A 13,766-nucleotide genomic window follows, 5' to 3' on the forward strand; every position below is an offset into this window, starting at 1 on the left:
TTTATAAGCATGTCTTCGTTTCTTCTAACTTTGCTAGACCCCACAAAGTATATATATATTCTTGATCAGCAAGACAAACTGAGTCGATATAGCCATGTCCGTCGGTATGAGTGCGTATTTCTCAGCAACTATAAAAGCTAGAATAACCAAACTTGGTGTGTAGGTGCTCCTATACCCAGGATAAATCGTTTTTATTTAATTTTTTTATTTCCTCCCCCGCAAAATCGAAGAAAAAAGAGATTACCCACAATATAAGACAATTAAAAAATATTTCAAATTCTCATAGCATGCAAATAACGGTCAACCGGTTTTTCTTTTGCGGTCTGCGCGCCAGCTCAACCGAAACAAGTGGACAAATTAAAGTTGGGCGCCACCAACTTTTAAATAAACTTTGACTAGGGCAGGGGCGTCCAAGCCCTATGCTCAGTGTGCTCATTTGTTTTGTAATTGCCTCCAGTATAGGAAGACAAAATGCGTGTAATATATACGCGCTCTTCCATAAGGCAATGCAAAATTACACCACAATTTTCGATTTTTTTTTTGTCTCGCCTGTCGAGCAAAGCGACAAACACTTTCATGTGTTGTTGTGCTTGTCTCGACTGCGCGATGCGTTCAACAAACACTTCCATAGTGTTTGTTGTGTGTCGAAAATTTTTTTGCGAACTTTGTTGTTGCTTTGACGAAATGCGTGACTTAAAAAAAATTAAAACTGCTTGCACTGGACATACGAAATTATCATGTCTGCGCATACTTTGGACAAGTAAGTGATAACTCATTTATTTTCAGTGTATGAAAAAAATTGAGTTAACGCATCTTTACTGTGTTAGTGTTTTCAAATTAGTGTATTGGTGATTTGCTCTTCCCTATGCAAGCGTTTGGACGCCCCTGGACTAGGGCATCGCAGCAAACACACGCATGCACTCACAAACACATACATATAAAACAGCCTACGCGTCACAGCTCGTTTTCGCTTTAGCGTCAGCGTTTGTATGGCGCGTCAGCACGTGCACCCCGCTGACTATATTGAAAATTGAAAAGTAAATAATAATAATTCCGATCGTTCTGTAATTTTTACAATCAGTCGAAACATGACTAGGAAATTTTGTGATTTTTTCAGATTTTTATCCTTTATTTCGATTTGCGAGGGAGGGGGGAGGAAATAAAAAAAAGCGTAGTGTCCTGGATATAGGAGCACCTACATACATACCAAATTGTTGCTCTAGCTCTAATAGGTGCTGAGGAACACGCACCTCATACATCCAAACAAACGGGCGACAGACGGACATGGCTATAATCGAATCAGTTTGTCTTGCTGATCAAGAATATATATACTTTGTGGGGTCAGCTACGCCTCCTTCTCCCTGTTACATACATTTGAGCAACTTCATAATACCCTTTTTCATTTTTTACAAAATGTATAAAAACAAGTACTTTTGCTCGCGCTCTGAGCAGAACCGTTTGGCTTTATTAGTTTTGGTTTTTGCTTTGTTCTTCTTATGCTCATACAAAAACAACTTAAAGAGAGCAATTCAACCAACCGCTCGCTTATTGCGACTCAGCAGAAGAGCAAAAAATCAAAATGCTCAGCGCATTTAAAATAAATCACAAACATTATAATTTTCAATAAAAACAGAGGGGTGCGATTTTGCTGACGGGACATAAAAACGTCGCTGCTGACGCTATAGCGATAACGAGCTGTGACGCGTTAGCTGTATAGTGTGTATGTGTTTGTGCGTGCATGCGTGTGTTTGCGGTCATGCTCTAGTCAAAGTGTATATACAAGTTGGTTGCGTCCAATTTTATTTTGTCCACTTGTTTCATTTCATTTTTCATTAGTGGCAAAAGTTGTAAATTCAGAAATATCTACTTCAATCTTCTATATGTAAACGGATGAATAATTATCGAAAAAATTCAAAAACTATCGAAAAATATTTACGAAATCGGTAAAAATTCCAAAAGTTAGCACAAAGGACAAAAATGGCAAAAATTTAAATTGACGCCTCTATTTATTTCTTGCTTAGTGACAGAACACTTCTAACTTGTGTCTCTCGTGTTTTCTGTTTTATGCTGATCGGTGAGAGAACACACGATGCGCTCTTGCGACAACAGTTTGAATGGGATATTTTTGCTCGGCGCTCCTTAACTGAGCCTCGGCAACTGAGCAAAACGATTTGCGTTCAAGCACAAAGTGTCTTTTTTGTTGTTGTTTCATTAGTGCTTTGTTGTTGCTTTATTTCATCTAAACCAATTGATGCTATAATAGCTTACCACACACCATACCACGGACCCTTATTCATCAGCAATGAATCTTACGCCAGCAGCTTTGGCAAACACACACAATATACTAAATACATATATGCTGATCGGTGAGAGAACACACGAAGCACTCTTGCGACAACAGTTTGAACGGGATATTTTCTGCGAGCAACAGTTCTTTTTGGGACTTTTTGCAAAAAGGGACCACTTCTTGCGAGCTCTGATAACAGCACAATAGCTATTTCTTCACATACATACCAGAGAACGGCAAGAGTGCACACACCCCTAAAAACACAAGCGTACTACCATGATAGTACTGCCACATACAAGCGAAATTGTGGTTGAGACCACAATGCAATTACTTGTGCGTAGAAAAAAGATCCGAGCCTCATTTTGTGCGTACGCAATTCTTTCCCGAAGCAAATCACACGAAAAAGGTCAAACAAATTTTTGTATGTTTTCTGCGCGCTTCTGTTTTGCTACCTGCTGTGGCGTCGGCGTTGCTGCCAATGCAGTCAGAGCGAGACAGCAAGCGATATTGTTTGCCAGTCGATCGCATTTTGGGTTTTCGAACATTTGCTTCGTTGTGGCTAAAAGCACAACGGATCTTTTCCCGGGTCTCTCTGGGTGTTTTGTGCGTTGATTCTGCGCCGCACACACAATTTTTTGTTGTCTGTGTGCGTGTATGGTCTCTCACTTGTTTTTTGTGTGAGCTACCATTGTGCTTAAAAAGTGCCACAATTGCCGTTCTCTGGTGTCCATGTATTGCCCCTTGTTTTTTGAGTGCGCGTAAGGTCTCGCGGTTCTCTGATACATACTATGTACCATATGTATTTATGCTTATCGTTGCACACATCTACATAACTATTGGAGATACTTAGAGAGCAATAGTACTTAGGATAAACTCCACAAACTGGTCCTGAGCGTCTCTAAACTGTGAACGCAGTGATCCAGTACGCCGCTCCATTGAATTTTGTAGTTGTTGACGGCCCATTTGATACATTGTAGTGTCGGAGTTGACTCCACTCCTTCCATTGCAGAAATTGGAGCGATGGCTTTGCAAAATCCGACGATTTCACGTGTTTCGCTCTTCGTAAGAAACTTACGCCCATATGGGCAAATGCAAATTATAAACTCCTCCTTGATCGGCTTAGCAAAGGAGACTAAAAGAAAAGCCAATCTAATTTATTCAAATTGAACAGAATATTGTTGTCCGAAAAAACAGTATTAGCCGTTCATGGACCTTATAAAGTAAAGGACAACCTCTATTATTATATCGTCTGTGTAAAATCCCTTTTAATATCTATTAAATTCATAATTATAGTAAATATGCTTTAAATAAGAAAATACTATGGGCTGTTTTTTTTAAATCAAGAGATGCAGAAGTTCTAGTAAATATTCTTTTAAGTTTCTTGTCAATAAATCACGAGCTCATAATGATTTACTTGTCAGCACACCCGGCCTGACTTTTAGCGGCATTTAAAGTATTTTTCATCAACATGGCAACAGTCATAGGTCCAACGCCACCAGGTACTGGCGTTATGTGTCCAGCTACTTCACGTACTTCTGTAAGAGAAAAATAGATATTATAAAGAATGTCAGTATTGAGGGATATTTCAAATAAGTTTACCATCAAACTCAACGTCGCCAACTAGCTTAAATTTTCCGGTGGCCTCGTCTGGAATTCTGGAAATGCCAACATCAATAATGCAAGCTCCTGGTTTGACCATATCTTTTGTAATAAGCCCTGGCTTTCCCACTGCAACTACAATAATGTCTGCCTGTCGGCAAACTCTAGTCAGCTCTTTAGGAGGAGTGTAGCGATGACAGATGGTTACGGTAGCGTCCATCCCTTTTGTCGCATTTCTGCCATCCGAATGCAGCAATATGGCAATGGGAAGACTAACGTTCTTAGAACGTCCAATCACAACAGCATTGCGGCCAAAGGTATTGATGTTGTATCGTTCCAGCAATGTCTTCACACCAAGCGGCGTCGCAGGCACAATGCCCTTCATATCGAGGGCCAAGCGGCCAATGTTCAACTCATTAAATCCATCCACGTCCTTGGCGGCGGATACCGCATTGCAAATGATACGCTCATCGATCCCTGCCGGTAGCGGTAGCTGTACCAGCAATCCGTTAACCTTGTCATCATTGTTCAGCTCATCTATAAGCTTGAGCAACTCCTCCTGGGTGGTAGTAATGGGCAATGCCTTTGTCTCACTGCTAATGCCAACCTCTTTACATGCAATAATTTTTTTCTCCACATATGTCTGGCTAGCCGGATCTTCGCCCACGATAATAGCCGTCAAATGAGGTACACGATTTCCCGCGCCCACAAATTTCTCCAACTGCAGACGCACTTCACACCGCACTTCATTGGCGATTCTGTTGCCATCGATGATTTGAGCCATGTTACTGCAAGAGATAAGGTTAATCATAATAATTAATTAACAAATTTTATTTTCTTCCCTCCCTTCTTCATTCGTTACGATTGTGCGACAACGCTAAGGGAAAACACACCAGAGCAATAGCGATTTTAGTTGGGAAGTCCCGCTGACTTCTGAGAAATATACACAGATGTACAGATGTAAATGGATGATTTTGGCTAAATATGAAATGTATTCTATATATATATACACATATAGAACATTGAGCATATGCTTTCATATTTCTATGACGATCAGTACGGATGAGATATGTATGTATATAGTGGACATGCGTATGTGATTCCCCGCATAGACCAAAGACACAAGGCGGTGGTACCCTAGCATTAGAGTTTTATTGATTTATTGTAATTTCTTTATAAAAAGTTCTCTCAATTTTTACTAAAATTATGATTTCATTATTAGACACATATATGATATATGTAAATACGTATATAAAGTGAAGATATTATTAGCATAGCAATTAAAATTAGATTAATCTAATCCTCCGCATTTAATATTCCGAGAGCTTGAAGTGATTGTGAAAATGATCTGTACTCGGAAACACTTGACTTGTGATGTATATAGTTGAGCATGCCCTCGGCGTTGGACCAGAGGAATACAAGCTGATCCATGTTAGATTCATGTGCAAGCTCCTGCCACTTGGGCTTCTGAGGATCAGTAGCACTTGGATGATTGAGTAACTTAACCAATTCCATGAACTTTTTTTTATTGCTGAGCAACAGGTCTAGTTGCGCCGAGCTATCTACACCACCATCCCCTTCTTGATCAGCAACGCCATGCCCATAATGCTCTTCTATGTGCTCCGTTTTTAATATCATATTAACACCCTCGATCTTATGGGTCAAGGACTGCGTATCAGCATTGCTTTCATCGTCATCTTCTGCAGAGGAAGAGTCCACCTCTTCCTTGACATTTAGCGGTATCCATCCTATCGCGCATTCACCCATATCAGGATAGACCTCTTCCAGCAAACGCACACAGCGGTCATTTCCCTTGACACGTGCCAACTCCAAAGGCGTGTATCCCGCCGCATTCCTAGCCAACAATATGTTAGTCAAGTTCTGGGCATCAAGGATCAAGACCAAGAGCTCAACATTTTGTTCCAGTACGGCCATGTGAAGGGCGTTGTTGCCGTCCGTTGTGTTGGCCACGTTAATAGAACTGCGATCATGATTAATCAGCTTCTTTGCTACATCGTATTTGTTCCTCTTTATCGCCATGTGCAACGGCGTCAGACCGTCATCGCTTTTAAGCGACAGATCCAGCTTGATGGTGGGCCCATTAAGGAAGCTGTCAATGCAGTCCAAACTCTCTTCCTTCACGGCCAAGTGCAGCGCGGTGTTTCCCGTATAATTCTGCTGGTTGGGATTGCAGCCAAGTGCTAAAAGCGGGCGTATGTAGTGGGCGCGGTTGTACTGGCAGGCAACATGTAATCCGCTGTCACCATCTGCATTCAGCGCATTCATTGCCAGATCCTTTAGCTTGAAATAATTCATAACTTGAAACGTCTTGATGGCCAACTTAAGATTGTCCTTTTTTTGGCTAATGACCTCATGCAGTAAGGTATCGTTGTTCTCATTTCTGACCGCATGATCCGTAAAAAGTTTCGCTATTTTGCTGCCCATGGACTCAATCAGTTTGCACTCATTGCCAGAGCGTCGCGTGGTGTCAAACAATTTGAATATATTACTCAGACAAATGCTGGTGAGGCTACGATTGGAGCCGACAGTCATAACTGCCAAGTTGAGGGTCGAAGCCGAATCGGCGTGCTCATGCCCGTCTGTTTCCAGCGCACCCAAATCAGGCACGCATAGCTTTTCCAGCTCGGATGAGTTTTGGGCAATCATTTCACGAAACGACTCTGAGTTCACCAACTGATCTAAGTGAAAATCACGTCCAAATTCCTGACTTATCGTTTGATCATGCCCCTGCACTTGTTGCGGCACCGTTTTAGGAAGCTCCATTGAGTTGTGTGTGCTACCACCGCTGCTACTGCTACTGCTAGCTAGCGTAGAGCACGTGCGTCGCCGCTTACGAGACACAATCGCATCCCGCGGTTTGTAACGAAACGGTAGCGGCGGAAAAGAGCGCTCATCGTCAGAGGGTCGTATCAACTCAATGGACACGGGCACTTCGCGCTCAACGTCCTTGTCCTTGTAGGCGGGCGTTTGGCAGACAATTGCATACTGATGATGCACATCGGATTCACGGAACTTAGCGTACGCTTCCCATACTGTTTCGCCATCATCGTTCTCTTCAAAGAATCGCACCTTAATATTCTTTTTGCTGACCTTTTCTACGAGCAGTATTAGCTCATCGTTGCCCATAACACCGCCAGTCGGCTTGCTGAGGCGGACAATGCGCAGCTCGCCTGTCTGTGCCGACTTGCGGTTATTAATGGCATTGCTGTACACGGGTGCCGCAATCTGTGTCCATGTCTGGTTGCTCTCGATCTTAAAGGCCTCAAAGCAAAGACGCACCTAAAACCAGACAGCCACTATTAGTCTCCAAAGAGAATGATCTGCAGCGTACTTACTTGATTTAAATTCATGTCCTTTGCCTCTCGCTCTGTCTCTTGGTGCAGTTCCTGCACCTGCTTAGTAGAAAGCTCGCGTCGACCCATTTGGAAGACCAATCGGTCCTGTTTCTTTTTCAGCAACTCGTTGAAGATGTACTTCTTGGCGGTGTGTATGATGCCCATGTTAATAAACTGCGCCACATAGCCACGTTCCTGTGACACGTGCAAATCGTGGGGATCGCATACATCTCGGTCATCCTTGCGCACCACCAACTGATGCGAGTGCGGGCTATCCAGGTTCGTTTGGAACAAACTGCATCGTATCACAGCTGGTCCCTTGTAGTTACGCAGCTCCACCTCGGGGAAAGTTTTCGGGGTTCGCTTCGAATTGATCCCATTAAGCGACCCATGAGTTCCGTGCATTTCGCTTTTATAGCGAAATCGAAACTTTTCTACCGGCTGCTCGGCAATCTGCAGTATAGCTGGATATTCATTTTTAACCGATAGCCCTCCGTCAGCAGCAGCATCTGCATGTGACAGGTGATTTGATGTGGGCGTGACAAAATAGTGATGATCAATTGACATGTACATGTTTAAATTTCCAAAAGATGCGTTACTGTTTGCATTAGGCAAATTGCTGCCGCTCTCAAAGTCCATGCAGAGGTTGCCATTTGATGCAAGCAGCTGATTTTGTGAACCGGCAGCATGGTATGGTGAGCTCTGCAGCTGTTGTAGTGGTGAAGGTGAATTTGTTGTAGCGGGTAAATTAAGATTAGCAAACTCATTTTGCAGCACTAAAGTTTCTGGTGAATGGGCCGGCGATAATGTCATCGATGTGGGTGAATTCGCACTGCTGTAGCCGCTTGTGCTGGAGCAATCATTACTCACATGGACTACATTTTTTCCCTGATCCAAGTCAAAATATTGATTCATCATCTTTGCAGCTCCGCGAACCATGAGCTCACGAACTACACGTGACAATAGTCGATATGTAAAGTCCCTTGGTAATTATTTATTTACGTTGCTAAATTTTGTTTTGCGTTGAAGCTCAACTAAATAGTAGCGACTGTTTAGCTGCCGAGTCCAAACGACACTGACCAATCGTGGAATACTGAATACGCGATCACAGTAATTGAACCCTCAATCGTTATAGGTACTTCCCCGATGTTAGAGCGTTGAAAATCGTTCATATACAAACATACATACAGACGCGTATTTGTGTGTAGTTCCCATGCGTATGCATGTAGTGTAATCAGTGCGCAGCCACGTCACTGACTCATGGTTATTTGTAGTGATTTTTTTATAGCTGCATATACATGCATATGTATATATACATATCTATACACATTATTTTGCGTTGTTCATAGCAATTGAAAATTTAGAAATAAACTATCAATAAACGAGTCAAACTTTACAAACATTATTATTTTTATACATATGTTCGTATGTACATATGTGCATACATAGGTGATTTAGAATAAAGTTGGAGGAGTGATGGCGTTCGCGACGCATTACCTCACGGCCGTACCGCGGACACCCCACTTCTACCAAACGATCTATGTATGTTCTAGTACGTAGCATTTAAACAATAAAGCACAAATCTATGAATTAAAAAAACATATGTGCATACATAGTATGCCTGAGATGCGCGCGCGACTTATGTATACGTACGTATGCAATGCAGTAAACGAAAACAAGTCTCTTTTAACTAACTACAATTTAATAAATATACGCAGGTTTTTTTCATTACTGATAACAGGTTTTAGCTGTTTGTGTACAAGCTAAAAGTATATATATTGATGTATGTATGTACATACATACATACATATGTATGTAGATATAAGCAAGTGGGCTGGTCCAAATAATTGAATTCAACAGCGTTATTTATTTAAAGTTTATTAGTTTAATTTAGATGTTTCATTTTTTAGACTTATTTTGCATTTCCGTATTATATAGTCAATTTAAATAGGTTTTAAAATATTAGCAATTTATTAATCTTTTTATCGATATATGTACGTTGCTATTTTAGATCATGTAATTCTGGCAACGCTGGTAGCCATACTAACAGCTGTTTATCGCAGTCGCACGTGTTTATATTATTTTCACTTGGCAATTTATTGTGTATGCGTGTACATATGTATGTATGTATATACTATACTATGTATACACCAATCAAAAAATGTAATTTTGTTGTGCATTATAAACATATGTACATATGTAAGTGAATCGCGTTAACAACAAACCTGCAATGCAAATTCCGTTCTCTCTTTGTCATAGAAACAACATGCCAAAGAAGGCGACAGCATTTTTTTCTTTGAACACAAATCATAGTCATCATTTTTATTATTTAATAATTAAACCGTTTATTAGCACTATTTATAATGTTAGGAGTGCATAGACAGCTGAGTTGAAACTTTAAACGCTTACAATTGGATACAACAGCACAATAATTATTTTGTTTCGCCCGAAACTTAAAAAATTGAGAAAAAAAATACTGAAGTATAAACAAACGATACATACGCATATACACAATTTAATTTCTATATGCATACATAAATATTTATGTACATACATATATAAGTATTCTGGTGTTCAAAATTGTGAGGGTAAATTGTAAGATATTCCAATATTACACGTATCTACATACATATGTTCATATGTATGTGTAATCATATGTTTATTTTAATAAAGATTTAGCGATGGGCACATCATATGTATGTATGTATGTACATTTAAAGTAAGCATGTTGTATGCTTAGTGGTATAATCCAACGATTTGAAGCTGTGCTTCATTTGTGCTGGTATATACATACATACATGTATATGTATATGTACATATATATTTCATAACAATTAATTTTACTTAACATGCAAATGTTCTTTCACATTATACCTTACCTTTGTTATTACGTTAACCTTTCTTATAAACTTCTTCTAAAATGCAAACTTCTGCGCTGTCAAGCTCTCAACTCAATAAAATTCTATGTGCATATGTATGTATATCCCACACATGCTGATCGCGCGGCCAAAGCTTTTTATCCAAAGCAAAAACGAAAAGGGAGCGCGACTTCAAAGCTGTGCTTCGAAGAGCTTTTACACTCTCTTATTGTTAGAGCTGTTTGCATTTAAATACGTAATGTAAGTATCGTAACTGTTTAGCGGTCGTAACATGTATAAATTTGGTATACACATTTTCTTAATATTTTTTGGCAAACAAATTATTCAAATTCAGTACGCATGCATAAACAAGACTATGGTATTTTGTGAGAAAGAATGTAAATGTTATAAAAAAAAGCTTTTAAGAACCGACTGACAGCACCACCTTAAATCTTGATAACCGTGCTTTTCCAGCCACTTGTTTTTCACAAATGGATGATTAAATCGAACACGAGAGTATGAGATGTGACGTAAATGGATCCCCGAGAACCGCGGTGATAATATGTCTTAAACTGATAAGCACAAGGCCTGCTATACATGGCTAAATATAGGGTTTGGTAAACGCTTAGTAACTGACGATGGGTTTCTAACTCGTTGAAAAACAAAAGCCATCCCAAGCGTCATTTTCAATGCAGCGTCTTGAGATTGGCGTGAAAAACATGTTTTTCTTTTTGCCTGCCTGATAAGCAAAACGAAGGCGTGAGTAAATATTTTGAAAACAATGTCAGTTGACATGTATACATATGTATGTACCATATTATTTTATTTATTTAATGTCAACTATGAACAATACGATTGATGTCCCGAGAATATGAAACAAATTTTTTGATTTTACTTGTTTTGTTAAATATTTTGTTAAATTATTAGTAACTAGGCTCTTCAGTTGCGCTGAAAAGCTTTTATACATATGTAAATGAGACACATTAATAATGCTTTACTTTGTATTTGTTATTTCGAAAATCGTTTGTCTATTCACTCATCAATATAAAAAAAAAACAAAGCTTACGCTTAAACTATGCTCAAGAGGCTTTACACGCAAAAAGCGGCCCGAAGACACATCTTATTTCTATTCTTAAATGTCTTACCTTGCAAAACGCATTGTAAAGACGTTTATATGTTTGAAAGCTGCGCCAGATTTCACTTATTACAACTTTTTTATTGATAGTTAGATCACTTCTACTTATACTGGAGATCTTCTTACTTCAGCTTTAAGTTTAAAAATATTTAAATTTTTCATGGGCATGGCGCCTTTTATAACAGTTCCATACCAGTGCTGTCATTTTTTGATCAGGAAAAAAGCGGTTTCTGGCTAGGAGCCAGGGCAAGGGCTTTTTTTTTTAGTCATTGTCTCAAAAATATTAATTATGACACGCAAATTTCACAAAAATGACACAAAAACATAGCCCGCAACCTTTTTTTTTTGTGTCAATCAAGGGCAGATTGAAAAAACTGCTTTCATTTTCAAAAAAGCCAGAATTCCCGCTGCCCGCTGTTGTAAAATTTTTCCCGCATTCACACTTTCAAAAAATCCAGATCTGACGGGAAAAAGCGGAAATGACATTACTGTTCCATACTGGTTAAAAGAAAAGTCCAACAAAGTCCACCACGTATGAAGTAGAGATAATCGATAGCTTTACGTTATTGTTATAATGACAATACTGTGACTGCAACGGTATTCAATTTTAATGCAGCATTTTTTTAATGAAAGAATAATGTCGGCCTATTATCCATTTACCTTAAGTGTCGGATCTAAAATGATACCACCTTTGATAATACCAAAAAAAAAATTTGAGTTCTCGTACATTTCATACGTTCTCATGATTTGGGATTATGTGTGACAAGTAACAGGTATGAATACACTATTTGCTTCTTGCTCGAGCCCTGTTGCACTATCCTACTCGCACATACAACATAAATTAAGTCAGTTGTTATTGTTATTTTGTATTTCATTTAATTTATAAAGGAAACTGAGGCTTGCAGACAAGAATGCAGTAAATTAATCATTACATTTTATTTCTAAAAGCAAACCACGTTGCTTAGTGCAGAAATACCCAATTGCAGGTCTTATGGGGATCCGGGAAACAATTGTCAAAACAACAAATCGGGAGAGCGAGCCGTATTTGAGAATCCTAGCACCCAGCACCCGTGGCTATTGGATGGTATGCCGTGGATGTTGGCTACTATTAGTGCCCCACATGTAATGCAATTTGGATCAAACACCAATTGTAATGTAGAGACTGAGACACAATGTGGCAAGTGGCAACAAAAACGCAAGTCTCTCGACCAACTGACTTCCGTTCTGTAAGTACATGCAAATGATGTATATACATATGTAAATTGTTTTTGAACCATTTTCATAGGCCTTCTAAACAGTTAATCACCGAGGAGCGCATAACCGCCCACTTTAGTGGTTTGCAAATTTCAGGAGATGCTAATGGAGTAGCCGCTGTGAGAAGTGCCGGGAACAACAACAGTATCCAAACTGTAAATGGCGGATTGGCCACAGATGACATACCATCTACTAGCACAGGAAAAACACACCATCCCAATCCGGCTTACCAAATGGCCGCTATGGAATTGGAACAAAAACTTCGCAATGCAAACCGTATAGTTATATGTGATGAACTTAAACAAAACGTTAATCCTGCGACGGCCCCACCTGTGTGGCTGCTTAAGTCCATCCCACGACCGTGTACAGCATTAGTTCCATGGCAGCCAAACCCATTGCAGGTCCAAATTTCCAAGGAGCACTGTCCTCAGCAGGATCATAGTAAACAAGCGGCGGGAGAAGATGTTGGTCAACTTGACGATTACGATGATGAATTACATTTCTTTGCGAACAATAACACATGTAACGTGAATATAAATAAGTCTGCCGAGCAAATGGACGAAGATCTGTAGCTCCAACTTAGTGGAAATGAGATAATTAAGAATGTAGTATTAAGTACATTTACCAGCATGTCTGTTACTTAACAATTTTTAATATAATCGTTTTACAGTGAAATAATATTAATCAAATTTTATGTTTTCTTATATAGCTGCCATTAAATTAGACTAAAACATTTAAACTTTTTCAATGTCTTTTTTGAAACCACTAAAATAATTAAATTTTACGGCAATTGTTCTTCATTTGGAATTCAAAGAATCTATTGGGATGGTCTCTCACACTTATTGGCAAGCACAGACAGATTAAAGTTGGGCGTAACCAACTTTTATATACACTTTGACTAGGGCATCGCAGCAAGCACACGCATGGACTCACAAGCACATACCTACAAAACAATTAACATGTCTCAGCGAGTTTTAGCTGTAGTGTCAGCAACTAGTTCGGCAGCGACGCGTGTATAACGCATCAGCAAGCGGACCCCGCTGTCTATATAAATAATTTAAATGTAAGTAATTGCCAAGTTATATAACCGATCGTTTTGAAATTTGCTACATCCAGTAAAAAGAAAGAGTATTTATGATTTATTTCAGATTTTAAATATTTTTTAGCCGATTATTATTATGGGTGTAAGCCAATTCTTTTCGATTTAGAGAGAGAGGGTGGGTGTGTGTGTGTGTGTGTGGTGTAAAATTAGGTTTGTGTATAGGAAAATATACAAA

At 39.4% G+C, this 13,766-nt stretch overlaps 3 protein-coding genes across 6 annotated transcripts; 1 reads left to right on the forward strand and 2 right to left on the reverse strand.

Annotated features, from left to right (window-relative positions):
- Nucleotides 1-3,589: 3,589 nt before the first annotated feature.
- LOC108603863 (bifunctional methylenetetrahydrofolate dehydrogenase/cyclohydrolase, mitochondrial) lies at nt 3,590-11,335 on the reverse strand. 2 transcript variants are annotated; one of them, XM_017993029.2, is made up of 3 exons: nt 11,246-11,335; nt 3,887-4,674; nt 3,590-3,822 (listed from the first exon to the last, which is right to left on the reverse strand). In XM_017993029.2, exons 1-3 carry the CDS (start codon nt 11,257-11,259, stop codon nt 3,698-3,700), a joined length of 927 nt encoding a protein of 308 aa, XP_017848518.1. In that variant the 5' UTR covers nt 11,260-11,335; the 3' UTR covers nt 3,590-3,697. The 2 variants fall into 2 exon arrangements, with proteins under 2 accessions (XP_017848518.1, XP_017848519.1); XM_017993030.2 differs by lacking the exon at nt 11,246-11,335 and adding an exon at nt 10,122-10,220.
- LOC108603862 (nuclear factor NF-kappa-B p110 subunit) lies at nt 5,100-8,548 on the reverse strand. 2 transcript variants are annotated; one of them, XM_017993027.1, is made up of 3 exons: nt 8,113-8,548; nt 7,243-7,950; nt 5,100-7,186 (listed from the first exon to the last, which is right to left on the reverse strand). In XM_017993027.1, the coding sequence occupies exons 1-3, from the start codon at nt 8,179-8,181 to the stop codon at nt 5,183-5,185; spliced, it is 2,781 nt and encodes a 926-aa protein (XP_017848516.1). In that variant the 5' UTR covers nt 8,182-8,548; the 3' UTR covers nt 5,100-5,182. The 2 variants fall into 2 exon arrangements, with proteins under 2 accessions (XP_017848516.1, XP_017848515.1); XM_017993026.1 differs by having other exon boundaries at nt 7,243-8,548.
- Nucleotides 11,336-11,927: 592 nt separating the features above from the next.
- On the forward strand, nt 11,928-13,179 carry LOC108602046. Of its 2 annotated transcripts, none has more exons than XM_017990058.1 (3): nt 11,928-12,008; nt 12,222-12,461; nt 12,521-13,178. In XM_017990058.1, the coding sequence occupies exons 2-3, from the start codon at nt 12,322-12,324 to the stop codon at nt 13,059-13,061; spliced, it is 681 nt and encodes a 226-aa protein (XP_017845547.1). In that variant the 5' UTR covers nt 11,928-12,008; nt 12,222-12,321; the 3' UTR covers nt 13,062-13,178. The 2 variants fall into 2 exon arrangements, with proteins under 2 accessions (XP_017845547.1, XP_017845546.1); XM_017990057.1 differs by lacking the exon at nt 11,928-12,008 and adding an exon at nt 12,048-12,151 and having other exon boundaries at nt 12,521-13,179.
- Nucleotides 13,180-13,766: the final 587 nt, after the last annotated feature.

This window comes from Drosophila busckii, chromosome 2R (genome assembly GCF_011750605.1).
Source record: "Drosophila busckii strain San Diego stock center, stock number 13000-0081.31 chromosome 2R, ASM1175060v1, whole genome shotgun sequence".
NCBI classification, from domain to species: domain Eukaryota; kingdom Metazoa; phylum Arthropoda; class Insecta; order Diptera; family Drosophilidae; genus Drosophila; species Drosophila busckii.

What these genes read in the sequence shown, in the direction of transcription:
- LOC108603862 (XM_017993026.1), bottom strand. Translation starts at nt 8,181, where the DNA reads ATGGTTCGCGGAGCTGCAAAGATGATGAATCAATATTTTGACTTGGAT. An exon ending in AGGACATGAATTTAAATCAA is followed by an intron (nt 7,187 to 7,242) that starts GTAAGTACGCTG and finishes GTCTGGTTTTAG; the next exon opens with GTGCGTCTTTGCTTTGAGGC.
- LOC108602046 (XM_017990057.1), top strand. An exon ending in GACCAACTGACTTCCGTTCT is followed by an intron (nt 12,462 to 12,520) that starts GTAAGTACATGC and finishes CCATTTTCATAG; the next exon opens with GCCTTCTAAACAGTTAATCA.
- LOC108603863 (XM_017993029.2), bottom strand. An exon ending in TGGCGACGTTGAGTTTGATG is followed by an intron (nt 3,823 to 3,886) that starts GTAAACTTATTT and finishes TTTCTCTTACAG; the next exon opens with AAGTACGTGAAGTAGCTGGA.